Raw genomic sequence first — 26,957 nt, 5'->3', positions numbered from 1 at the left:
GGGAGGGAGGCGGCGGCCCAGCCTCGACGTCGACGACCGCGCCGCCCGCGATGGGAAGGGCCTTATAAAGTCGCCGCCCGGCCCGGCCCGGCCAACTAGTCGCGGCGCCACCCGAGCCCGGGCCGCACGCAGCCTCCCGGGAGTGCGCGCAGAGACCCGGACTTAGCTGGGCAGACGCCGTACGGGACAGACCCAGCTCCGGACGGACCTCGGTCCCCGTAGAGACTCAGAGCCACCGCGCCCATCCCACTCCGCACAGCCCCCGGGCCCTTGACCCACTCGCGGCCCCGGCGGGGCGCTTCCTGCAGGCCGGCCGGCGGGAGGGCAGGGGCCGCGGGCGCCCCCGGCGGCGGGGGCATGCACGGCCCGCGCGCAGCATGGCCTCGGCGGTGTTTGAGGGCACGTCTCTGGTGAACATGTTCGTGCGCGGCTGCTGGGTGAACGGCATCCGCAGGCTCATCGTCAGCCGGCGAGGCGACGAGGAGGAGTTCTTCGAGATCCGCACCGAGTGGTCGGACCGCAGCGTGCTCTACCTGCACCGCAGCTTCGCCGACCTGGGTCGCCTGTGGAAGCGCCTCCGCGACGCCTTTCCGGAGGACCGGCCCGAGCTGGCGCGCGCGCCGCTGCGGCAAGGTGCGGGTGTGGGGCGGGAGGCGCCGCGGATGGGGCTTGCGGAGAGGCGCGATGGCGAGGTAGTTTCAAAGTGCAAGGGAAGTAGGCGGTGAAGAATTAGCCTGAGCCTTCGCTCAGAAATGGGCCGGGAACATTTAGACTCGGGGCGCCAGGGTGGCAGCGTTAGGAGGATCAGGAGCACCAAGCCACTCACTCGTGCAAAGAAATGAGAGGGAATGGGAAACGGACCGAGGCCGGCAGGACGCGCGCCCTGATTGTCCCCAAGGATGAGTCACTTCTAAGGAAGGCGCGCCCTCGCGAGGGGACACCCGGGGCTGACCAGTACTGGACCTCAGCCTCCTGCTCTGGAATGGCAGCCGCATCCTCCGGCCTCCTGGGAGTGCCAGCCGGCGACAGGGATCCTAGGGAGCTGGGGCAGGTTTGGGAACAGTGATCGAGTGTCGGAATTGGGGTCGCATGGGGTCTGGCGATAGTCCCTGGGAGGGGCCGCGCCTCCCTTCTCCAGCGACAGCTGAGCCAGAGCACGAGGTGCCACGCAGCAGCGCTTCTGCCCCTCCTCCGAGGGGGCCGCCCGCCTGCGGCTGCAGTGGACAGCCCAGGGTCCCCACCCCTGAGCTGGTCCGCATTTGGATTTGATTAGCTCGGCAGCCTCCTCCCTGGCCTTGTGACTGGTCCTTGTTGGCCGACACTGTTGTTTTCAGAAACTGTGTGGTGGCTTCTTTTTTGCTACTGCCAGAGAAGGGGCTGGAAGACAGGAAGACGCAAGAGGAACTGGAGTTGAGACAGAAAAAGGGATGGGAGGGTAGGCTGAGGACAAGGGACAGGAAAGAATACAGCTTCTGAGTAGGGTCCTTTCCACAGTGTGAGGCCACTTGTAGCGCTGAGACACTTGGTCTTCTTGCAGGCGTCCCAGAAAGCGAAGTTACCCAAGTTAAGCGACCAGTACAAGTGTTGCTGGCTGCCTGTCTGGCTGAGGTCTTGAGATAACCTCTGCTTTCCCCTGGCGATAGACCCCACCCCTCTTGTGAATTCTGTGGCTAATTAGCTCAGTTCTCATGACATGTCCTTTGGCAGAGACATCATTTGGAAAGACTCCCAAAGCAAGTGCATGGAGGCCCTGAGTGAGAAAGTCCGCCTCTGGCTTCTGTTTGCTCTCCAGGATCTCACATGAATAGCTGTTCTCTAGTCCAGTATTTGTTGTTATATTTGTAATTTAACAAATGAAAGTCCAAATCAGGAAAGCATAGTGAAGGAAGGGCAGTTTATTCAATGCAGCAAGGCAGGCCATAAACAAATTGGACTTCCTGAGTCTTGCTCTGACCAGGTGTCCCAGCAAGGCTGACCCCAGGCAGAGTGGCTGGGACCCAGCTCCTCATCTGTGACATACCTACTGCCTGTATTCTTTGTGAGTGTCTGACTAGTAAGCCCTCCCTTTCCCATCAGCATCAGCTGCTTCTGGGTAGGGTTGCTGGTCCAGAAGAGGGGGAAAGAGGTGTGGCTTGAGAGTGGAGGCACAAGTGGAAAGGGAGGTGAGCGGGAGGACTTTTATTTTGCTGCACATGCCTGGACTCTGTCTCTTTTGCACTCATGCAAATTGGGCTGGGGTTAGTTCCAGGGTACACACTTGTCTCCAAGGAGCAAAGAAAAGAATATTTAGAAAGTGTGTGATTATTATGGAGAAAAAGAAATGATGGGATGATAGCTGCTTCCAAGTACCTCCAGGGGAGCAGTAGTAGGGAGTGGGCTTGATGGTGATTGGCTGGCAAGGGCAGTTGGGGTGAGGGCCTGTGGTTGGTCTTAAAGTACTTTCTGATAGCCTGCTGTGCAACTGTTAGAATCCCTGCTCCTGGCTGGTGGTGAGTAGTGTCTTTCAGGGGCCCAACCAGTACCCTTGGAGAGGATGGAGGGGGTTCTGGGACCCGAGGAGAAGTGACCGTAAGCCCTGGCTCCATGCTGGTCCTTGGGTCTTTGCTTGGAGACAAACTGACCCTTCCCCAGCACCATCTGGGTTTTGTTGTATAATGCCAAGGAGGTCCCTTTCCTTTCTCTGATCCTTTTAAGTCATGTGCTGAGTCAAATATCTCACAATAATATACAAGAAGGTGCTGCCTTATTTTCGTGCAGATTTATTATTTGCATGGATTTGCAAACTATAAACACAAAAGGCAACCAGATGTTTGTGTGTTTTGGGATTCCCAGCTTTTCTCAGTTTAATTCCGCTCAGATTCCTGGTCTATATTTATTGAAATTTCTGGGCTGCGTTAAATTTGCACTGTGGTTTCATTAAAAAGCATCATGAGGAAATGGTCCATTGCTTCTGCTGGTAGCTCTTGTTAGGGTCAGACTGCACAATCTGCGTGGAAGCCTGGGCCCTACTTTGCATTTCTGAATCTGCAGGCAGTTAAAGGGATGCTGAACCCTTGCTCTTTGCCCCTCAAGTACTATTGTGGGGGAGATGTTTACGTAGAGAGAACAGTACTTTTTCTCCCCCTGCACACACCATAGTGTTATGCTTGTTGGTTTTCCATGGGCCTTGTGTGTGTCCTAGTGACACCCTGGTTAGGGGTGTTTAAACTTACGGTGTGAGGTACAGTGCTTACCTTCCTGGCCTCCTCTTTGGTGAGCTAGGGTAAAACTGACCTTGGTTCTGTCCTGTACCCTCTTTTCTTGAACTCTTGGTCCCCATGGCAGCAGGATGGTAACTTTCCACGTGCATCTGATATACCCACCTCTTGCTTTCTTGTCCCCAGCCTTAGGGGAGGGAGGTGGCTGCTGCCTTGGTAAATTATCCTTGGATACTAAGGTATTCCCCTCTGGCTTTTCTTCACTCTTAACACCAGGTAGACCACATCTTGAATTCAGATACTCTGTGTGCAGTACCTAATGTGGTTCGGAGTTTCCTGCCCAGACCATGACACACAGTCTCTTGTTTATATTTCTCCCTTCTAGGAAAGTCTGGGGTTTAAAACATAAACAGAATGCAGAATTTGACTGTTGAGACTCCTGGACTACTTTGATCCTTTTTAATTAACACCTATTTCAGACCTGTGATGTCAGAGATGGCATGGTCACCCCTGTTGCCACAGATCCTAATTCTAAGTAGGCAAGTGATCTTTGATTCTTGGCAACTGTACAGCCAAGAATAAAACATTTTAGTTTTGCAGTCACTCAGCCAGTCATATATCTGCTGAGTGCCTACCATATCCCAGGCACTATGGTAGATGCTGGGGACACTGAAGTGAACAGAACAAACCAAAATCAAAACATCTCCCTGCCTTCATATATTCTGTAGGAGAAGTACAATAACAAACAAGATAAACAAGTGAAAAAATTATGTTGGATAGTGGTAAATGTTCAGAAGAAAAGTAAGTAAGCCATGAAAGGGGCTGTGACTTTAGGGGCACAGAAGTTTAGTTCCCTGATTTCATGCCGACAGATCTAGTACTGTGTCCTGGGCCCCCAGTGACACCTGAGTTACCTTCCCAACTTGAGAAAGAGCCAGCTTCAGCAACTTCTAGGTCATGGTTATTTCCCACCGAATTTCAAAGGAGAAACTTGCTTCTGCCTCACCAGCATCCTGGATCCCCTTGGGCCACCTCCCAGGGACATGGGTAGCCTTCCCTCTTAAAAACAATTTTGGGCTGATATTCCTCTGCTCTCTGTTTTGACAGATAATTTTCTAGAGGCAAAAAAGTTTTTGCATTATGGTTAGTTAAAATAAGAGCAGAGTCAAGGGCCACAGTGGTGCCTGTCTGTAATCCCAGTCATAGAGGAGACATAGGTTGGATGATCAGAGTCTGAGGCTGGCCCAGGGGAAAAAAATCTAAAGACCCTATCTGAAAAGTAACTAAAGCAAAAAGGGCTGGGGGTGTGGCTTAAGTAGTAGAGTGCCTGCCTAGCAAGCACAAGGCCCTGAGTTCAAACCCAAGCTGCACCCCCCTCACCACCAAAAATAAAGAGCAGCATCAAAAGTGTATATAGACAGTTTTCATACTCTGAAAAGCCAATCAAATACTATGGATTTGATCAGTTTGGCACCTCCCAATGGAGCTTAGCGAGGAGTGAAAGGTTCTCATGCTTTGTGACTCGGGGACTGCAGAAAGACCTGTGGTAAGTCTGGTGCCTACTGCATTTGGCCAAGGGTGTTCATAACAGATGTCTAGGCCACAGCTTCCTCCTGGGAAGGGCTTAGGCCCTGGGGCAGCAGCAGACTGGAGATCTAGGTAGAAGGGCACATCATTGTCAGTGGTTGGTACTGGCATCACACCGAAAGACAGCTTTTTTTTTTTTTCTTTTTTTGTGTGTGTGCTGGGGATGGAACCCAGGGCCTCGGGCATGCTAAGCACACGCTCTGCCACTGAGCTACATTCCCAGTCCCTTTTATTGGTGTTTTTGTTCATTCTTGACCTCCTTGGGTCACAGTAGGTGCTCACTGACTACTTTGGTTGCTTTGGTCATACCATGGGGGAGAAGCCTCCAAAAGCCCCTCAGTCTGGTTTCTCTCTAGATGCTGTGAGCAGGGAATGTGAGGCCAAGGGGTTCTGTGCTCCTTCAAGTGATGCCACATCATCAGCTCACAGTGTCACATGATGCCAGCTGTTCTGACAGACTCCTCAAGTCCACATCCCTCTCATCCCACACCAAACTGAGTGGTGACAGTTGACACAGCCACATCACCACTCACTAACTTACACTTGCAGGTTTTCCTGCCCTTTAGTTTTAAGACCAAAAGTCTAATTATCCTTTGCTGACAGTCAAGTAGGGAAAACATAATAAGCAGCAATTGGACAGAGGGTTAAGAAAGGAGGGAGGGGCAGCAATTGGACAGAGGGTTAAGAAAGGAGGGAGGGGCAGCAATTGGACAGAGGGTTAAGAAAGGAGGGAGGTAAGGAACCTTTACATAGAGTATCCGACCAGTCACCTTCCCTGCTCCTGCATGAGAAAATCCAGGCCCCGTGAGGTTGGATGACACAGCCAGGTCATGGTGGGAGGGATTAGGTTCAGGTGAAAAGTGCTGGCTTTGGACCCAGACATGTAAGAATTCCAATACTGGCCGTTACTTACTACTTGACTCAGCCAAGGTGCTCAGATCCTCAAGGCTCAGGGCATATTGATAAAATAATGATAATAATATCAGTGTGGTAGGTTGTTGTGTGGTAGGTATTACTGTTAAGCAGTAATACCACAAAGCGCCCAGCACCAAGCTGGACGCTTGCCCTAAAGGGGGCATATGTCCTGCAGGACTGGCCCACCATACACCTGCCTGTGGCTCCCAGTAGCACCTCTGCAGGTATGGTCTCTGTCCTCCCCAGTGATAAGCCCTGCCCTGACTAAAGAAGGAACCCACAAAGGAGGGCCATGACCCCATCACAGTGGGACCCCTAGGGACTAGGCCTGTGATTTTTTTGGTCACCAAACTAGAATTTGATGCTTGAGTTACTGTGGAATCTCAGGGCTAGTGCCACCCTGTAGTAGAATCACTACAGAGGGTGTGATTCAAATAGTAGAGCACTGGCCTAGCTAGCCTAAGGACCTAAGTCAAAAAGAAAAAGAAAAGAAATAGAATTGCCAAGTGCATAGAATTCTTGTGGCAAAACCTATGAGGGATGCTGTGGTCCCTTTACCCCTCTTGGGCAAACCCTTTAATGGGGTTTGTCTTATTCTCTGGTTCAGCTCTCCCCACCCCTCCCCACCCTCACCAGATTTTTGGGCCTCCACACTGTCCTACCCCACAGATTCCCCTTCATCTTTCTTGCCCCTATACCTGCTCACCCTTTAGGCCTCCTCCTGCTTGGAATGGCTGTCCTCTCTGCCCAAGCTGTGTTTTCCAAGCACCTGGACCCTGATCACCAGGGAACACTGTATGCTCAGCGTTTGCCTCCTGTCCAGCCTCCTGGCTAGCATGGATGCTCGGGGACTGTCTTGTTGGCTATGGCATCCCTAGCACCTGATCCATAAGCGCCATAGATTGGCATCTTGGGAAGAGCAAGGGCACAGTGTTTCCTTCCTATTTGAAGAGCAGAGGGTGCGCTGGCCTTTGATATCTTAAGACAGCCTGGCAAAGTGAATGCCTTTTTTTTTCTGAAACAAAGTCTCCTTAGTAACGCTGGATATCCTCAGTCATTATAGCCCAAGCTGACTATCCTCCTGCCCCAGCCTCCTGAGTGTTGGGATTATGTGTATATACCACCGTGCCCTGCTTGTGGATCACTTTAAAAAACTGTTAAGCCTGAGGCTTAGGAAAGGAATTTTGCTTTTAGTAGAGAGAACAATGAAGAGACCCAGAGAGGAAGTATTAAGGGAAAAACACAGTAAAAACCAGAATGTTCAAGTCATGCATTTTCCTCCTGGAGAAAACAACTTTTTTCCTCTAGGAGTCCCTTCCCTGGAACAGGAAGCTGCCGTAAGGAAGGAAGAGCAGCTTCCTCTTCTTGGTTCTGGGAAGTTTTATTTCCTCTCCACCTTTTCTGTCTCTTCCTTCTGCATTCTCTGTCCAGCATTTCATCTTCGAAAGACATAGAGGAGAAAAGACTATTGATTGTCACCCCCCAACACTTAAAATCACTTTGAGTATTAACAGAGGAAAAGGTGAACTACCCAGCCTGCATCCCCTTGTTCGCCCCATGGTGCGATCGTGTGGGGAACACTGTCCTGTCCTGTGTGAGCACAACTGAGCCTGCACTTGCCCTGCAGTTACATCTGGGACACCCACAAATGACCACTCATGTGGCCAAAAGTAGCTGCCATTTTCCAGGACGTTAGAACTTCCATCAGACCTTGAGTTCTTTGAAGAATAAGGAACAACTCATTTCTTATCTCTACTTCTCGAATATTGACTACCTGTTTGCCTGCTAGGGTATGGTAGCTCAGTGGTAGAGTGTTTGTCTAGCATGCTTAAGATACTGGGTTCAGGAAAAAAAAAAAAGTAAATAGATAGTAGGAAGTAAGCATTGAAATTTTTTCCTAAAAAATTAAAAATATGTTGTTTCTAAAATTGTTATTACACTGAGCCTTTCATGAATATGTATCTAGGACTGGAGTGTGACTCAGTGCTTGCCTAGCATGGTCAAAGCCGTGATGGAACCTAGGGCCTTGCCATTATTAAGCATGCACTCTACTGCTAAGCTACACCCCACCCCAGATTATACAGCTCTTGCACATCACAGCGTGGCTGCATTCAGCACTTAACACAAGCCCTGGCTTGTGGCACAGTTGTTGACGGGCACATTTGTTCAATGGTTGAGAAAGAATTTCAGTGCAGTTTGCTGTTTGACCAAACTTGAACATTCCCTTGACAGAAAGTTTCCCCAGGGCCATCCATTGTGTGGTTGTGGAAAGCTTCCTTCCTCTTGAGAGACCTGTGCTTTGTGGAGGTTCCTTAATGTGTTCCCCCTCAGTTGACCTAGTTAGCATCAGGCCCAAGTAGGGAAGCCTGGGGGAATTGTCAGAAGTGTGGGGCCCAGCTCAGTTTTACTGAAAACATGGAACTCTGGACCCTGGTTTCTGAGATTAGGAAACTACATTTGTTCATGTTTGTTCCTATGGTTAGATCTTTGTTTGGTTTTGGGTCCGGGAGTAAACCTGTGTTTGTAAAAAGCAGCTAATCCTGAGACTGCCAAAGTTTTGTGTTCTCAGTTTGTGTTCTCAGTTTTCAAGGCCAAAGTCATTTAGGAAGAAAGGGCTGCTCCAGGCTGATATTTATCCTGTAAAGGGATGTGCAGTTGGCCCACTGAAATGTATATAAAATAATGTTAATTTTTCAGTGTCAGATTCTTAACTGTCTAGGATAAAGCTGGATAAAATTCTTGTGTCACAAATTGAGTGTGATGAAAAATTATTAGTGATTATACTTTATCAGAAATTAGACAATTTCCAGGGGCTATGACACTTTCTGGGCCCCAACTATGGCAAGTGGAAGTCAGTAAACCAAATCCTGCAGCTTCTACAGAGTGCTTCTGCCCCCTGCTGGCCCTTTCTGGAACAATAGTCTCCTACTAAAGAAGGTTGATTTCATTTTAATGTTTAACTGTGCAAATTCACAACCTTCTTACCCACCTGCAGTATTTATCTTTATGACCTCAGGAAGTGAAACTCTGTTAGACAAGAGCCTCACAGACGCTTCCTGCCATCAACAGTATTTGGAATACTGTATACGATGAACAGGTGACAATTGTAAACACTGCCCTCGCCGTTAAGGGCAGCAGGTGGGTACAAACACATGCAAGTGCATACAGCTGGTGTGCTTGGGGGCAGCAGTTCTTGGACTCATAATTCTTGTTACCTGTCTATGAAAATTAAGCAGTGTCTCAAAAGAGGATTCTGCTCAGAACTCAAAACTCTGCCTTTCAGTGCTGTCACTTTGAGAGTTCATGACAATTTGGGGGCACTGGCTACAGGTGTTTGACACTGTGAAACTGAGAACCTCCAGGGAGTGCAAAACAATTAGAAATTTCAAAAAGAACATTTACTTCATTTTCTGCACTGTGGCCCCCAGAGTATAGTTTGTTTGTTTGTTTTTTAGTATTTTTCTTCCACATTAAATACATCCATCCTTTAGGTGGAAGACATTTTTAAAACGGTTGAAGGGGAGAGGTGTTCAGGCCCCTGAGAGAAGGGCAGGTGTGAACTTTGGTGTTTCAGGCTGTGGGAAGCCACGTGGCCGGTGACTCCTCAGCAGCCTGTTGGGTTGGCAGCCAGCCTGGGAAGAGGGCCAGGCCTGCTGGTTCTTCCCTGCTTTCCCCTGGCTGTGCTCCCCCCGTGGTTGTAGCCACAGCAATGTTAGCCCAGTCCTGGACTGCTGAGTTTCAGTAAATTCTGCAGAATCCATCAAATTGTGACTCCACCTCTGCTTCTCCTGGGGAAGGGGCCTTATCATTTTGGTGGGAGGACTCCTTGGAGAACGGAGGACTGCCCCTTAGGAAAGCTGATCCTGATTGCCAGCTCTATGTCACCTAGGAGCCAGAATTGGAAGTTAAATAATAAAAGCGCTCCTACCTAAAAGCCTAGCGCTTCCAAAAGCACCACCTGTCATTTCCCATCCCCCATCAAGGTGTCCTCCATGTTGTCTTCAAGCGTATTCATGTTTATAAGGAGCACAGGTTGGCTTCCATTCAGAAACATGAAAACTGGCCTAAGGAAGCCACGAGCTTCCTCACAAGCTTCCATGAATCAAATCAAATCTGAATGGCAATCTTTTTACCACTTTGCCCCAGACAGCTATCTGGAGCCTGGATCTCCCAGAGGCAGCATTGGGCTATGGTGGGGGCATTGTGTTGTCTCTTGGCATTGCCCTGAGGCCATGGGGAAATCACAGGGCACAGAGCTGGTAAGGTGGGCTAAGGTCAGGTCCACAGGAGTCTGCTGTCCCAGCCAAGATGCTGATGCTGTCAGAGTCCTGACCAGGCACTCTTGCCTCTCCGTCCTTCAACATGGAAAATGGGTCACAGAGAAGACAAAATACAGACATGCATCTCCCTTCTAACATCAGACAAACAGTCAATATGTTTTTAGTATGTTGGTTGTTAATATTTATTTTATTTGTTATTTATCTAAAATGCAAATGTTACGAGGCATTCTGTGTTTTAGTTGTGAAATCTGGCTACTCTAAAAGATAAATCTAAAGTAGGATGTATTTACTGTTTTTAGTGTTGCCCTTGGACATTGTAAACCAAACCAAGAAAAGCAAAGATGTTACCAGAAACATGTGACCAAAACAAACATGCAAGGATTGTAAACTTCTATAATATTTTAGAATTATTAAATGATGCTTTACATCCTATAACATGGGCATAAACATGCTGTACATTGACTATGGACGAGGATAATCTTTCTATGAATTGTACCCTCCGAGCGTTCTAGCTGTAATCAAAGTTGGAGGATAACAGTGCTTGTCTTAGAATAAAGAAGTACTTTGTGGGAATGAGTTATATAATTGCCTTCTCTTTAAAAACAGCTTTTTAGAGAATTTTGGACTGACTCTTGTTTTCCTCTGAAGACCTCTCTGTATCAAGCAGGGGAATCAAAGCATTTTGGTGTGAAGAGCAGCACTTGCACACACACATGTACACACAGGGGCACACAGAGTTGTGCTTTGCTTAGACAAGGATGTTTTGAGAAATGTGTCATAGATGATTTTTGTCATTGTGGGATCACTGTACTTTCATAACTAAGAGGCCATGATACTGATAGGTGATACCATCTTTGAGACCATTCATATATGCAACATTGTGGACCTATCCTTGTGTGGCATGTGACTGTACATAGATATAAATTGTAGTAAAAAATATTTGAGGCTCTATGCAAGAAATTGAGGGCTTGGGACAGAGGCATCCATAGCATCTGACACTCTTGTATTTTTAATTTTTCTTTCTCTGCTTTGCCTGACATGAAGGTGGGGATGGGGCCATGGAGGAGGGGGAGAGGGTGGTCCAGTCCCTTCTTCTGGTGATGTCAAGGGTGAGTCTTGGGTATGTGGGGGAGTGATGTAGACAAAACCCCAGGTTTTTCCAGAGGGTGAGTCATAGTCCATCCTGCTGCCTCCTGGACTATTGTTCCTTGGGTGGGTGGCTGCATGGGCCTGTGTGGCTGAGAGTGGTGGGCAGGGAAAAGCAGGGACACCCGTGCACCAGGTGGCCAGGTGAAGTGGAGGTTGGTACCTGTTTTAGGAAGTGGAGGACCCGGTTTCTGGCCTTGGCTCCAGTGTGAAGAGTCCCCAGCCATGACCCAGGCTTTCAGAAATGCCCTTCCCCTATGTCTGGGAAGTCCTGGGTGAGAGTTCCCAAGGGCTGTATGTACTAGGGCCTCTTAATTTCAATCAGATAGTTTAAGAAATTATCTCTTTTGTAGACCCAGCAACGAGCTGCCTGAAAACTGAACAGTTCTTTCTCCATTTGTGAAGCAAAACCAAACCAGAACTTGTGAAAAACTTTCAGACTAATCATAGTTCTGCTATTTAGGCCTTTGTGGTATCATTATAGCTTACAGAGATGGTGACATCTTAAGTTACAAAGTCATACTTTCTAGTCCATCCCTAGAAATCTGATGGATAGAAACTATAATGGAAAGTCTTACATTTGCATTGTTTATGGGGAGACAGAGAAGCACCCCAAGTCTTCCCGCTGTAGCATTGAGGGATGTAGTTTAAAAATAAACACTGTACAGTCTAATAGCCATTCAGAGCTTCCGGTGACTAACGAGCACAGATGCTCGGGTTTCTGGAGAGTGCCATGAGTCATGCCCACTTTAGTTTTGTCTGGCAAAACTAAACACTGCAGTCACATGATTTATCTAAACATGGCTCCATTTTCATGGGCCTTGTGGTCTGGGCAGAGTGAGTCCTTCCCTGTGTTGTTGGGGTGTGTAGTTCCTGAGCTATTTGTGGTAGTTGTCTCTGCCATATTGGTGGGGCCCATCGTTTCAGGTTAGCATGTACCCCCCCCTCACATAATGGGGGATACCTGTGCTCCCAACATCTCATTGTGGAAGGAGGTATCAGGGTGGCATCCTTGTCATAGGTGTCTGTTGTATATTTCATTAGGAGCACATGCCTGCTCTGCTTTTCTGACCTGGGGCATTTCTGCCTCTGTTCTAGGACTGGTTGCCATAAAGGATGCACATGACATAGAGACCAGACTCAACGAGGTGGAGAAGTTGCTCAAGACGATCATCAGCATGCCCTGGAAAGTAAGCGTGGGGGTTCCAGGCGGGGCAGGGAGGTAGGGAGCTGGCCTGTCACCTTCCAATAACTGGCTGCTTGCTGTTTCTCACTTAGAGTTTTGTCCTCCCTATCCCCCAAGAAGTACCAGGAAAGATGTAACCAGGGAAAAGGAGTAATTTTGTGTGTTCTGTACTGGTTCTGTTTTTTCTCCCCTAGGACAAAACAGAAATGAAGGACCTGAGGAGGTGTGGAGTAGAGGGGACGTGGGGTCTTGTCTGGCTGTAGTGGTCTTTGATCACTTATCTCTGTTTACAACCCACCTTCATAGCTCAGGAGGTTTTAGGGCAGGCACATGGAACCCAAAGGGAGGGTTAGCAGCAACACTGGCAGGTGACATTGCTTGGATTTGGCTCCATTTAAATTAACTTTGTGCACTGGGTATGGTGGATTGATTAGGAACCTGGACTTGAGAGTCAGGCACAACTGCTTAGCTCTTTAAGCTTATCTTTCCTTACAGTTTATAGTACAGAAGGGAGCTGTGTATACTGCCAGCACGTGCAGAGTACTCAGGAGCACTGACCATTGCCTCCGTTAACCACACCGTCCCTGAGGCCTTGTGTTTTTGCCACAGGGGACAGTAAGTGAAGGAGCTTCTGCTCTGGTCTCAGCCTCAGGGTGTGGACGGTCATCAGAGCCTCTGAACAGCACAGGGCTGGCTTCCTGGGTGTTAGTGTCAGACCAGATCTCCCGGTGCCGCAGTGGTATCCCAGGCAAACAGATGGGGCAACTTATAGGAGCTTTTCATTTTGAGTAATTTTTTGTGTTTCTTTTCAGTATTCTAGGTCAGAAGTTGTGCTCACCTTCTTTGAAAGATCTCCTCTCGATCAGGTGTTAAAAAATGATAATGTACATAAAATTCAACCCAGCTTCCAAAGTCCTGTCAAAATATCAGGTACGAGTTCCAGTGAAGACTTGGGGTGGGAGGAGTACTGTTGTCGCTTGCTGTGGTGTTCCTTGAGATCTTTTTTGATTTGTTGGGTTGTGACTGGGCACAGCCTAGGCTCCAGGAAGAAAATTTATCAAAATTGTGAAAATAGTGGGTGAGAAACTGTTTCCTGAATTTTTCTCCCTTTTCCTTTTGACCCTCAATTTATATTCTTCCTACTTCCAAAGGCATTTATTTAGCATATAAATTGCAACATACTTAAAAAGTAATGTAATAATGCTGAAAACGTTAGCAAGAAATTTTTGAAGTGAGCCTCTGGAGTCAGTAGTCCAAGCTGCTAAAGTAAGGTGCCTTCTGTCATGTGGCACTGAATTTAGTCCTCCGTTTTAGGGCAACAGGACAAAACCGGAAGCACATAGAGTAGGTACTGTTAGCAGAGATGAGTGGCTGGACTGTGCCCTCTAGTCCTAAAGGGCAACAGTAAGTGAGGAAAGTTGCTGCTAGCTAGCCTACTTGTAGGCTGGATGGTAAAGAATGACTGCCTGGACCCATTTGGTCCTAAGAGCTGGGTTGCATGCCTTGTGAGAACACAAGATTTGTATTTTTGCAGTGCTACTTTGGCAAAAGCTGTTGAAGAGTGTTTTGCAGGAAAAAGAGCCGTGCCCTTGCTATCTGTAAGACTGGGTCTCCCCAGGCAAGGGACAGTCACTTCGTGATGACCCAAGAGGTGCCGCTATAGTGAGGTCTTGCTAGAATTTGCTCAGTGGAAAGAGAGGGAAGTCAGTTATGAGAGGAGACCCAATGTGGCTTAAGGTGAACTCTCCCATGACGAAGGAGAAGAGGATCTGAATAGAGGAGAAGGCAGAACAGAAAGGACTCTGTGGGACGTTAGTGGAGAAGAGGGAGTCCAGACTCTGCATGGGAAGGGATCAGAAGGCGAGGAGTCTAATAGGGATAGAGTGATGGTACTGTTGCCTTCCACCAGGGATGGCATTCCTAGTTGTGCGCATGGTGAACTGGATGGCTGGGCAGGCTCTGGAACCTACATGAGGGAAGTGCTTATAGGTAGGGTGGGTGGTACATATGAGTTGGTCTGTGCCTGGCACTTTTGATGCCTCCTCATGATAGCTTCCTGGGTGTTAGATCCAGCTGGGCAGAGGCCCCTCCTCAGCTCATGCCTGGCTCCAGAATCATCTTTAGAGCAGAGTGGAAGTAGCTAGGTTGTTTATCCTGCTTGATGTCTGTGAACCCACATCCTGCAGGGGTCATAGAAGGCTCTGGAGGTCCCATTGGCTGCTGTGTGGGACTCTGCATTCTATAGCATGGAGTATAGTGAAGAGTCTTCACATCACATTCCCAGTGCCTGTGTTTTGCTTTATTTCACTCTGTTTTGGGAAAATGAGAGAGTAAAGAGAAGTAGAATCCTCATGGTCTTTGTGTCATGGAGGGGCCAGGCCATTGCTTTGGGATGATCCCGAGGCCCCAGAATTGAGGGAACAGATGAGCTATGTGGAGCTGCCTCTGCAGAAGTAGCTGCTTAAGGCAAAAACCCAAACATGACTTGCCCACATCCCCCTTCCTGTTTTTATCAGTGATGTGGATGAACTCATGGCCATGTCTGCCCCGAAAGGCAGAAGGTAACGAGATGAAATTAAAAGCCCCTGTGTGGGGGCTTTAAATTTGTTCTTTGTGACTTTTTGCAAGGACTAAGGACAGGTTTTAGCACACTGGTGTTCACACACCTCCTCAAGCCTTCATGTATAACTGGAGCATAGCGTCCAGGTCTGGAAGGCAGGGGTCTTGACTTTCTTGCTCAGATAGAGACCCCAAACTATTCAGGATGTCATGCCCTGCTCCAGGGACACTGCAAAACCATTGCATCCAGAGAGAAGGGCCTGAGATCCGGAGGGTCAGAGGATTGGGAAGAAATGGGACAGAGGACTTGGGAGGAAGAGGATGTGCCCCTCAGGTTGGCAGGCACCCATGGGGAGGGGCTTGGGCAGGGACCAGCACCAGGCAGTGGGTGGGGGTCACTGTGGCAGACCTCGGCTTAGCACAGACTGCTTTCTAACAAGTAGGGAATTTGTAAGTGGCCTGCAGCCAGAAGTCTCAGTGCAAGGTCTTGCTATTCCTTCCAGAGTGAGGTGGCCCAAACTTTCTGGATGTTTCTTCCTCTTCTGTGGTTCTCCTTTTGAGCCCTTCGTCCTCCCATTTTAGCTTTCAGACCAGCTTCCCTTACTGTGTGAGTGAGGGCTTCTCAGTGTGAACCAATGTATGACTGGGTGGTGAGTGGTGGTCCCACCTCCTGTGCAAGATGTGCCTTGTTATTCATGGACGAGGAGCTGCATTAAGATGGTGGGTGAACTATGGTGCCCCCACAGTGCTTTCTAGTGAAGCTCTTACTCCCAGAAAAACCCACATCCCTAAGAAGATAGCTCCCCTGTGGCATGTCAGGTTATCAGTTGTGGCCCCACACTTAGTGTTTCTGGACATGGGGTTCTCCAGGCAGAGGCTTGGGGGCTGAGAGTGCTGGCCTCCCAGGAACCAGTGCACATGACCTTCCTTTTTTCCAAAATTCACCATGAGAGCTGATGGCAGGCATCCCAACCAGCTGCTGATGGCCATTACTTTTCTTAAAATCTCACCCTCAGGGTAAAGCCTGGTCCCTTGATCATCTTGGTTATGTCTTGGTCTGGCCCAAGTTAGAGTTTTGATTTTGTCACCTACTTTTCAGACTCTGAGCCTCCCTCGCTGGACTCTGGCTGACTGTGCTCATGCGAGGTTATTTAAGTGAACCCTGCCTATCCACAGCTACTCTGGTTCATTTGACGCATTTAGGAAAACACCTTTCACAGCCAAGCCCACGTCTTCCATCCTCTGTTTTCTCAACGTGTTCATCAGCCAATGTGGCATTTGGGTAAGGCAGTGCCGTGGGGCAAGGCACTGACCGGGATCATGGTTTAGACAGGCTTAAGCTCTGAATGCCCTGATTCCTCTTTAAATGTTGAGGCTGCTTAGTGGCTAGAGCTCCACTAGATGGTGCCAGATGACATGCTGACAAGTGTGTCCATATCCTGGGGCCACAGCAAGTAGAGCCAGCCACTCATTGCTAAGCATACTTTGCCCCATGTTGATCTAAATGCTTATAAATCTGAGAGAACATAGCTCTAAAGTGTTCAGCCTGATGGCTGTGGCTATGCAGCCTAGAACGAATCTTAGCCTTCATCTGGTAGTTGGACGAATTTCAGCCATGAAATCTGGCCAGTCAGGGTTGAGGCCTGGAAATAATATATAATACTGTTTTTCATTAATCTGGCATCTGTACGGTCTCAACCTTAATTTTTATTCTACAGGGATAGTCAAGTTATCCAATTACTAAAAAGCCATTGCTTTAGGTTTTGTTCTGTTGCTGCAGTACACTGTAAATGTAATGCTGGAGCAGATTTGCAGGGCAGGAAATCTAAACTAAGAATGCTTCTAAGGCTGAGACTAAATGTGTGCAGAAAATAAAGGAATAGAGGGATTCGTGAAGTAAAGGTGTAATGGTGGGGGATGCATGAAAACTCAGCTGCAGTTACAAAATAGAAAAAAATCACTGTTTGGACAATATGCACATGATCGTTGTTGCAGAAAACACCCCTAAGATTGATGATTGACACTGGGAGGAGAGACAGGATTTATGCGGTCTCAAGGCCTCATTCCCCCCTCCAATTATCTATTAATTACGAAGTGAAAGTGGGTAACCTTACATTTGGGACACCTGGTGGAACCTTCCTTATTTAAGTGATCCAGGCTAGCATCTGGATGTAAGCATCTGGATCTGGTCCTACCTGTAGTAGGACCTAAGGACTTTGTGCACGTGCGCGCACACTCACACACAATTGTGCTGCTTGGAGAATACAGCATTGCTCTATGGGATCCCTGTTAAAGGTGCATCACTCCATCTCATCATGTGGGAACCCAGCTTGAGGGATGCTCTGTGAAGTAGCTCACTGTGCTTTTCCCAAAGGGTGATGAATAGGGAAGATGGAGGAGCTATGAGGACAACAGGAGTCCAAGACTCAGCATCTCAGGACAGCAAGGGGTCCCATCTTGAATCTGGAATAGAAAAGGGGGCATTAGTGTGAAAACTGGTGACACTACAGTGAAGAGGACCTTGTCCCCATGCTAATGTCCTAGACTTGGTCAGTGTACAGTAGTTATGTGGAATGTCAGCACTAGGAGCAGCTGCCACGGGGTATGAGAACTCTTCTGTCTGCAGCATTCTTGTAATTCTAAAATTAGCTCAAAATTAAAAGTTTTTTTTTAAAAGACATGCTAATATGAATATAAAAGGGTAGCTTGAGGGCTGGGATGTGGCTCAGTGAATGGTAGAGGGCTTACTTAGCATGTGTGAGGCCTGGATTCCATCCCCAGTACCACAAAAGAAAGGAAGGGGAGTAACTATTTTGTGGAATCAGACAAGTATGTGACAAGTGATTGAATCGCCTGGTGATTGTTGCTGTGGGCACTAAATCGACATCCAAGTAATTCACATTTTATATCTGTCTGCATTCGGGCTTTAGGCACTATCATTTTTCTTTAATCATAACATTCCCTTCAGCTCTTTTTTATTTACATGTCACAATAGGTAGAAAGATGTTACCAACAGTAATGATAATAATTACTACTTATTTGAGCACCCAGCATTTGGAAGTCTTTCCAAATTTGGAGTCTTTCACATATCATCTCATTTAACCTACAGCTATGCCCTGGAGGATGGATACTGTCATTCCATTTTACAGATGAAGAAACTGAACAAGAAGTAACATAGACTTAGGTAGTAGGACTGGGGTGGAACCAACCATACTCACGTTCAAAGCCTGCTACTTTCCATGTGCTGTGTGCCTCCTCAGGACTCAACCTTCCCTGTGAAAACATCCGTATTTGCTAATTCTTGCTAGGACAGACCACCAGAAGGACCTTGTTACAAGTCAGTCTCTCTTATTCCATGACCATGAATCTCAATGAGACTTTCAGTCACTGGTGTGAGTCCTGGGCCCAGGCCACCTCCTGTGAAAATCAACCCAGCGGGTGACTTCTATTTGGATATTAGCTGTCCTGTGTGTACATGGAGGAGAAAGGGCACCACTCCAGGTATTAGCCAAGTGATCTATTTAAACCCATGGCCCCTGCAGTTAGAGATTTGCTAGAGTTAAAAGCTGTTTCCTCTTTTTAAACCACTAATTTGTACAACTCTTCCTAGGACTTATTTTTTAAAGTGACAGAATAAATAAAAATATAAACTGTCACAGAACATGTGCTACATTTTCAACTAGCACAGGCATACAAAAGCTATTATGTTTTGCTAGGTCTTAAGTCCTGCTGTGGTCTGATACCTTTTATGTACTTTTCAGGATGCCATCCCTTTCCAGACCAGAGCTTAGAACATATGTTCCAAATGAAGGTTGTTGTAAGCCACCAGCTGCGTTGCCTGGTTTACCCTGAGGTTGATTTGAGGTCCTGGGGCCCACAGAGAGGTGGGATGTTGGAGGGAACCAGAGTGTGCTGGGGACCATCTTTTGTGAAATGCCCACAGTATGAGCAAGGTCTCTCTGTGCCTCAAGTCACCAAAGCACCAGCATACCTAATGTCCTGGGGGGCCGGTTGACCTTGCAAACAACGAGACAACATTTATGTGCACAAAGGCTTTTTGTTATAGACAATTCAAGAATGATGTTTTTCAAATCTGTTTTGGAGGGCTTGGTAAAGATTCCATGTTCCAGAACTCAAAGTTCATGTAAAAAAGATCAGGTATGCAAGGTAGCTTCGGGATTTTGTTCAGAAACAATTTGTGCAGTGACATCTGTTTTAACTTCTAGGGTTCCCCCTCAAAATTCCCTCAGCAAGAGGGTGGGAGAAAGGGGGCGTGAGGGCTGTCAACTAGCTATATGGAGGCCGCTCTGAGGTTTTATGTGCTTCATCAGACAGACAGATTTGGGTCAGGGTTAATGAAAACAATGAAGAAAGTGGTTCTGTGCTGCCACACCTTTCAGCTTGAGAGGAGAAGGAAGCAAGCTTATCTTGTTAAGGTTTAGTACTTTTCAGAGTCCACTGGCTCAGCAGACTTTGCTAAGCATCTTCTTTTTGCTCTCTGTGCACTTAGAAGTGTAGTTTATCCTAAGTTGGCAGACCGACTCCTCCTTGGTTAGAAGACCCCTTCCAGGACCACAGCCCCCACCAGTATGGAACAGGGAAGAAACAGGAATGAGCCACCAGTGGCTGTCCTATGGAGTGCGATTAACTGGGACAGTGCTGCAAGAGACCCACGAAACATAAGAACCCTTGTCCAGGAAGCCAGACACAAATTTTAGCAATTATTTGGTGAATCTGGTTGATGAATAGTCATTTTGATCCTAGGGGGCAAGGGGGAAACCTATTTTTCTTTCCACTTTTCTGTGTAGTTTCTCTAATTTTCTGCATATGGAGAGAAATTCAAAGAGCTGAGAACCAGATAGAAAGATTAAAAGCAAGCAGAAAGTGACAATTTTAGCTATTAAAAAAACAAATCCATACTGGACAATAAATCTAAATTGTGCTAAGGTGTGAGAAAAAAATAAAATAATTCTCCAGACAACAAAGGCCTTAGATTTCTAGTGTTCTGTGGGCAGTTAGTGATGCTCTTATAGGTGTTTTGGGCCTGGGGAGAGGAAAGGCAGTTGTAAGCTATACCTTCCTGTGGGAGGATGACAACCCCTTGGATTAGGAGTGTACCAGAAGTCTAGAGTCTTTTATAATGAGAGCCTGATTTGAGAGGACAAATCAGCTGCCTAAGAGCTGCAGAGTGGAGGTGAGCCAAGTTCACAGGGCGGGGAGGACTCCAAGGTGAGGAGAACTGGTAACGGCCACCAGATCTGTTCATCTACTGTGGGAAGGGACAGAAACACCATCCCTTAGGAAATATAAGTAAAAGCTACAGCAGATAGGAAAAAAGAAGAGAGTCAAGCCATACTTCTCATATAGTCAGATATCTGTATGTGTGGTTTCTGAATTCAATGATTCAACCAATCACAGGTAAAAAATATTGGGAAAAATGTATTGCATCTGTATTGAACATATGCAGCCTTTTCCCCCTTGTCATTGTTCCTAAACGATAAGGTGTAACAACTGTTTACATGGCATTTACATCATACCAGGTATTACAAGTCACCTAGAGATGACTGAAAGTATATGGGAGGGTGTGCATAGGTTCCAGGTAAATGCCACACCATTTTATGTCAGGGATGTGAGCATCACAGGCTTTGGTATCCAAAGGGGACTACTGTACTTAAATGCCTCCTGGAGCGCATCATGGGTGATGAAATCCAGGAGCTCATGCAGTTTAGAGTTAGAGGGATCCTTATAGATTATCTCATACAGTTTTGGAGCTTCCCATGGAGGAAATGAGCCCCAAGCTGAGAAGTTCACTGTCAGGCTGAGCCAAGTGTCCAGGTCTCCAGCCTGATTCTGGTTGTGCATCCTCCATTCCAGCTCTTCAGCCATAGATTACCAGAGACTTCCATCCTCACAAATGAACAGCCAACATGGATACAGGAAGTCACACACACACACAGATATGCTTGTGTGTGTGTGTGTGTGTGTGTGTGTGTGATAAGGCAAAAAATGTAAACTCTCCCATTTGCTTTAAAATGCACACTGATCTCTCAGCTGCTTGAGAGGCTGTAGGTATTAGGATCACAGTTCAAGCCTGGACCCAGGAAAAAAACCATGAGACCCTGTCTGAAAAATAACTAAAGCAAAAACAGGCTGGAGGATGGTTCAAGTGGTAGAGCACCTGCCTAGCAAACATGAGGCCCTGAGTTCAAACCCTATCCCCCCCCCACACACAAAGATCTCACTTGATGCCCTGACAACCCAGGGAGGTGGTAGATGTTGTCAGCCTGTATTAGCCATAGGCCAGAGCTGAGAAAGGCTCAGAAACCTGTGTGGTGTTGCATGTCACTGTGTGACAGATCTGGTCTCAAGCCTGGGCTTACAGTCCTCTTTCTGTCTACTGGACCCTGCTTTAAACCCATGGGAAAGGGTGTGTAGGGGAGTGTTCAGCTAGCCAAAGCATCTTTCTTCAGGGAGAAACATACCTGCTCCTATAGGGGTGGGGGTCAGCCCCTTAATTTGCTTGATAGAGCACTGTAATGAGTCTCTGGGGTGCAGTGTGGGAGAGACCAGCAGCAATAGGTAGAGAGGAAGTGGAGAAATTGGTGTAAACTCAAACTTAACCTTGGACTCTGACCCCTGCTGAATACTTACATTATTGCTTGGTTTTCAGAAATCATGAGGTCCAATGGATTTTGTTTAGCAAACACAGAAACGATAGTTATTGACCACAGTATACCAAATGGGAAAGAACAACACCTGGGTGTGGATCCGACAGAGCACTTGTAAGTACATTTATTTCAATATAGCTTTGTAGAAGGGTTCCTGGAGCTGGCAGTCTGTGCCAGGGAATGGGGCTCACTGCCTATTCAAGGCTTGTTGGGAGGAAGTGGATGTAGCCAGAGGCATCCAGCAGCAGGCTCTGGGTTGCCTTTTCCTGAGTCTGGTAAGACCTTGATTAATTGACCTGTGAGGAGACCTTGTTGGTAGCTATGAGGAGTATTTAGGAGAAGCTGCAGGGTTCCAGGGTTCAGTTTGTGTTTCTCTGAGGTATGTGACACTGTCTTCAGGCACAGATCCAGGGCTGGGAGGTCCACGCACCTCCATGCTCAAAGGGGCTAGTCCCCTACGACAGGGGAGGGTGACATGTACTAATGTCCAGGGATGGAGCCTGGCTGTGGGCCCTGTTCTGCAGGAGAGAGTAGCGTATGATTACTGAGGGCTAGACAACCAAAGACACCACTGTCCCCTGCATTCCTGTCCAGCTCTGACAGTAGAACTTCTAGCTATAATGTGTGCTTTAGAAAGCTCGGCACAGCTGCCTTCATGCTTGGCTTCTGCCTTTCAGCTTCCTGGTAAATCACCTTGGCAACAGGGTCCTCAGACAGCATGAGGGGAAGTCACACCTTGGCATTTGTTTAGCATTTTGGCCAAATCCAAAGTGATTTGAAGTGATTTGACCTTTCCTGGCTTCTTCTGTCTTCAAGGGGGCGCCATGCTCACTCATGGATGGGTCTCTGTAGATAATAAGCATAAACTGCCTGGCAGAGGAGCCCCCCAAGAAGCATTGCTGGCTGCAAGAACCCCCTGGGGCTGGTGTGTGTCTGGAAGATTTGGGTTCAGCCCTGCTCACTCGGTAGCCCTAGCAGACAAAGATAAAAACTAGGATTATGCTGGGCATTCATGCTGAGACATGCATCCAGAGCAATGGGCTGAAGGAGACTGTGGGCCCCAGCAGGTAGCATGAGTCTCCTGGGCTACACCCTGCTCTACCATGACCCTGGGGGACCAGTAGGGCCTCTGCCAGTCCTGGTCCATGGGCCAAAGGGATTGCCAGATTCCTAGGAGATCCCCCAGGGCCAAGGCAGTTCTGTGGGTACAAGGCCTTAGCTCTGTGGCCCATTTTCCAGCAGCATCCAGCTTCTGCTCCATCCTCCCATCTTCAGGGTATCCTCTGCAGCAGGGAGGACAGAGCAGGGGATGAGCAGCTGTCAGAATGGTCGCTGTGGCCCTGTCCCAGGCTGGTTGGTGGAGAGATTTAATGCCCTAAGATGAACATGGCCATAAGAAATAGCAGCCTGGCAAACTGTTCACACTTTCTGTGTTCAGTTGGAGCTCTTCATGGAGCACCTTAAGCAGTGCTGAGGTATGGACCTCAGGAAGGAGCATGAAGGAGGAGCTGGGCTTTGTCCTACCCCAGCCAGGCACAGACACAAGAGGTGTTCCGTGCACCTCTATATGCCACACGTTGGCTGGGGAGCCAACCGAAAACTACACCTCCATAGCCTTTTCTATTCAAACACTTCTAAAACTGTCATCTCCTCTTTTTTTTCCCGCCATGAATCATTTAATTTGCAACTCAGACTCTAAAGGAGGCCTGTTGGGAAGCCCCAGTGTTTGAGGTCAGCTGGATTCCATCGTGTGCTAGAGTTGGGGGAAGCCCTTTGCATTCCAGCCTGTCCATGTCAGAGTCTTAGGACTTTATAGTCTGATCAGTGTGCAGACTTCCTCCTCACTTCAGGCATTGCAGGTGGAATTGGGTTCCCACAGCTGTCTGCTGGTCAGTAGCATCTTCAAGTGCTGGGAGCCATTCCAGGGACACAGCACATGTAGTGGGCTCCAAGGGCCCTGCTTGCCTGTCTCCTCCTTGCCTTACCTTGTTGGCACTTAGTCTAGGTTAGGAAGATGGGAACTGCATGAGAAGCATCTGTCTCCCTTCCTGGGGAGAATGCCCTATCCTAGTCATATGAGCTGCCTACTGAATGCCACAGCCTGGGCCAGTTCTAAAGAGTAGGAATCACTCTCTCACAGTTCTGGAGTCTGGAAAATCCAACATCAAGGTGCTACTTCTGGCAACGGCCTTCTTGCTGCATCATAGCATAGCGGAGGGTGAGAGGGCAAGAGACAGAGACGGGAAGGGAGGTCGAGAGAGAGAGAAAGAGAGAGAGAGAGAGAGAGAGAGAGAGCTCACTTTTGTAGCAACCCCATTCCCATGATACTGACATTAATCTGTTCACATAGCCTAAGCACCTCTTAAAGGCCCCACCTCACCTCTCAACATTGTTGCACTGGAGATTAAGTTTCCAACACAGGAACTTTGGAGACACATTTGAGCCATAGAAGTCCTTCACGTGCTTCTTTCTCTGTGTACATTTTTTTAAATTTGGAGTCTCTTTGTCGGGCTCAGGAGGCCTGTTGGTTCGACAGGCAGTAGGAACAGTTTTGGGTCACAGGGGAGCTATCAGGGGATACTTATATCCTTTTACCTCCAGGTACCCATTCTTTCCTCAGCATCTCTTGTCCTACATAAACTTCCCGCATTCTAATAGTGCTTGTCCTTCAGCATCTGAATACCCACTGACCAAATGCAGGTATCCCACTAAAATGACCCACCCTCCAGAACCTCCCCAGGCCTCCTGTCCCTCCTCCCTAAGGGCAGATCTGCATGCCTTGTCCACTGCTGGTCTGGGAGCTGACAAGTACCTGGCACCAAACAAGAGCAAGCAATATGCAGGAGTGAATGAAGCCCAACTGACTATTGGCTAAATAAAGGGAGATAGCAGTCACCAAAGTAGAGAAATCCAGACTTTCTGCCAGTTTGTAGAGTTGGACCCTTTTCACCAAATTAATTTGTAATCATTATTCTTCCCCAGCATCTGCAGCAGGCCTAGGAAGGACCTCGAGGGTGGGTGGTCCCTTAGCCCCTCCCACAGAACCTTGATTCCCAGCACCCTCCCACTGGCCTCCTCTGCCCTTTCTTCCCTCTCAGCTGGGGTCAATGAACTGGTCCTCACCTCTGTCTTCTATTTCAGGTTTGAAAACGGCGAGTTCACTGCTGAGATGGAGGATGGTGATGACCCCACAGCTTATGTCACCAATTTGTCCTATTATCACCTGGTTCCCTTTGAGACAGACATTTTGGACTGAGCCTCTTCAACAGGCCTCTGCCAACTCAGCCCTTGAGTGCATGTCCTAATGCTAGCTACTGCATGGCCCCAATGGCCAAAGCTGCCACTCAGACCTGGGCCTCCCAGGGATCCAGACCTGGGCCTCCCAGGGATCCAGACCTGGTGAGACCTGGTGTCCTGCGAGTGGAACCACAGGGCTCCTGATGGCTATAGGCTGATGGCAGGTCTCCAGCAATGGGAGGTCAAGTGGCCTGACGGGTCTCTTTCTGCACTTCACACCACCAGCCTGCCTCTGCATCTTGGCACTTGCTGGGACTCACTGTCCCACTTGGTGCCTGCAGGGCACACATTCCAAGTGCTGTCACTGCCTCCTCTCACTGTCACTGCCTCCTTGGGGACAGTATTCCTCTTAGTCAAGTGGCCCTGGTCATCCTGACTCCCCACCATTCCTTCACACGTCAAAGGCACAAAGCATTTAGAGGGAGGTTTTAACCAAGTTGTGGACAACATAGGCAGGGGACGTTTAGTGACCCAGGATGTCCCCAGAAACCAGCATGTGTGGCTTCTGTATTTGCTTTTCATCTCTCTGGAAACTAGGCTTTGGATCAACCCAAAGGGGTGTTTACAGAAGGTCAAGCACAAATGAGGAGTGCTGGCTACAGATAGGGGAAGTATTGGTCATCAAGTGCTCATGTGAACTTTGACCTGTGAGTTAACTTTTCTTCTCAGGAGGAAAAGAATCCCTTCCTAGTTGCCAGCATGTCTCAGGCCTTCTGTGTGGGTATGACCACTGCCTGTCTAAAGTTCCCTTTTGTGCACTCAGTGACCTAGTTGTTATAATGAGTGTAACAGGAAGGGAGCAGGGAGGAAAGCAAAGCTCAGGCTGTGCTCACGGAAGGGTCTGGGTCCTCATCTCCTCAGTGTCTACTAATGACCAGCATTTGCTAATGTGTAAATAATAGTAAATTATTGAGAATTCTAATTCTTTTACACAGTCTGTTTTTAATCTATTTTAATTAAATAAAATCTATTACTCTACTTTGATCTATTTAAGATGCTTGTATAGATAGGTGTGGTTCATTTTGTTCCCTGCCCAGGGATGGGATGGGAATTTAATGCTGACCCCTCAGGCTTGGTCCTGAGCACTCTCCTTGTCACACTGTTGTTTAGGCAATGTGTTGTGTTCTCAACCTGGGGAGCTATCTGTACAAATTGAAAAAAATTAACAGCTTGGATGTTGGGGGAATTTTTTTTACTTAGAGATTTTCCCTTCCCCATTTTCTTCTTTGGCAGCTTGAGGAAATTCTTTGGTGTCCCAACTACAGTCCATATGCTTATCTCCATGGATTTTGCCTTCCAGCTATGTTCAGCTTAATGCATCTTCATTTTCAGATACTTTGTTAGGCAACTGACGGGGGTTGATCAGTTGCCGTTTTTCCTTTTAAAGAGTCAAATTCAGTTCTGTACAGGGATAGAGCTTCTTGCTGAGCAGTTAAGGTTAGGATCAATCAGTATGTTCAATGAATTCCAATCCAACTTTCAATGCTCAATGCTTGGGTTGTCCTCACTGTCCGTGTCCCGCAGAGTGCTTCTCTCCTGTCGTCCTGCCACTGTGCCAGCATTTGTCCCTCCTCCACTGCCCCCCACAGGCTTATTCACCTGCCCAGAGTGAATTTCTCTGTTAAGACCCAACTTTGACTCCCTGAGCCTCCTCCCAGCCTTCCCAGAAGAAGCTCCACTGTTGCCAGTGCAACTGCACAACAAAGTCTCTAAAGTAGGGATCAGGTGTGTGGATGTTTGTTGTCCTTCAGAATACCAGTGCACATTCTCTGGCTTCCATCTGTTTCTGGAAAACTTTGGTTTTCCAAGCTCCTTCTCCACATTACCAACTTTGGAAAGAGCTCTAAGTACAGATGCATATTTCTTTAAATGTGATGACATACGTTGCTAGCACTCCGCATCACTGTGGGAGGGCAGTATAGGCTAGTGTTGACTGTAGCAGGTGGAGAGCTCATGCTCTGCCTAAAGGGAGCAGCTGTTCATACTCACCATAGCTGATTGCTTCTCCTGGCAGTGTAGGCCCAGTGTGTCCAGATCTCCTAGAAGGTAAAAATTTACTTTTTATGTGAAATATCCCTATTAGTATTGGTAAAAAATCAAAATATATAACAGTAACAAGAAA

The 26,957-nt window shown here is 47.8% G+C and overlaps 1 protein-coding gene across 1 annotated transcript; it reads left to right on the top strand.

Moving 5' to 3' along the window:
* Window positions 1–21: 21 nt before the first annotated feature.
* Pxdc1 (PX domain containing 1) lies at window positions 22–25,828 on the top strand. Its single transcript, XM_020160492.2, has 5 exons — window positions 22–633; window positions 12,224–12,315; window positions 13,124–13,241; window positions 21,541–21,652; window positions 24,680–25,828. The coding sequence occupies exons 1-5, from the start codon at window positions 378–380 to the stop codon at window positions 24,792–24,794; spliced, it is 693 nt and encodes a 230-aa protein (XP_020016081.1). The 5' UTR covers window positions 22–377; the 3' UTR covers window positions 24,795–25,828.
* The last annotated feature ends 1,129 nt before the right edge of the window (window positions 25,829–26,957 follow it).

Source organism: Castor canadensis, chromosome 8 (genome assembly GCF_047511655.1).
Source record: "Castor canadensis chromosome 8, mCasCan1.hap1v2, whole genome shotgun sequence".
Classification (NCBI taxonomy): domain Eukaryota; kingdom Metazoa; phylum Chordata; class Mammalia; order Rodentia; family Castoridae; genus Castor; species Castor canadensis.
The sequence above is the reverse complement of the archived record's forward strand: the minus strand, read 5'-3'. Positions and strand labels throughout refer to the sequence as shown.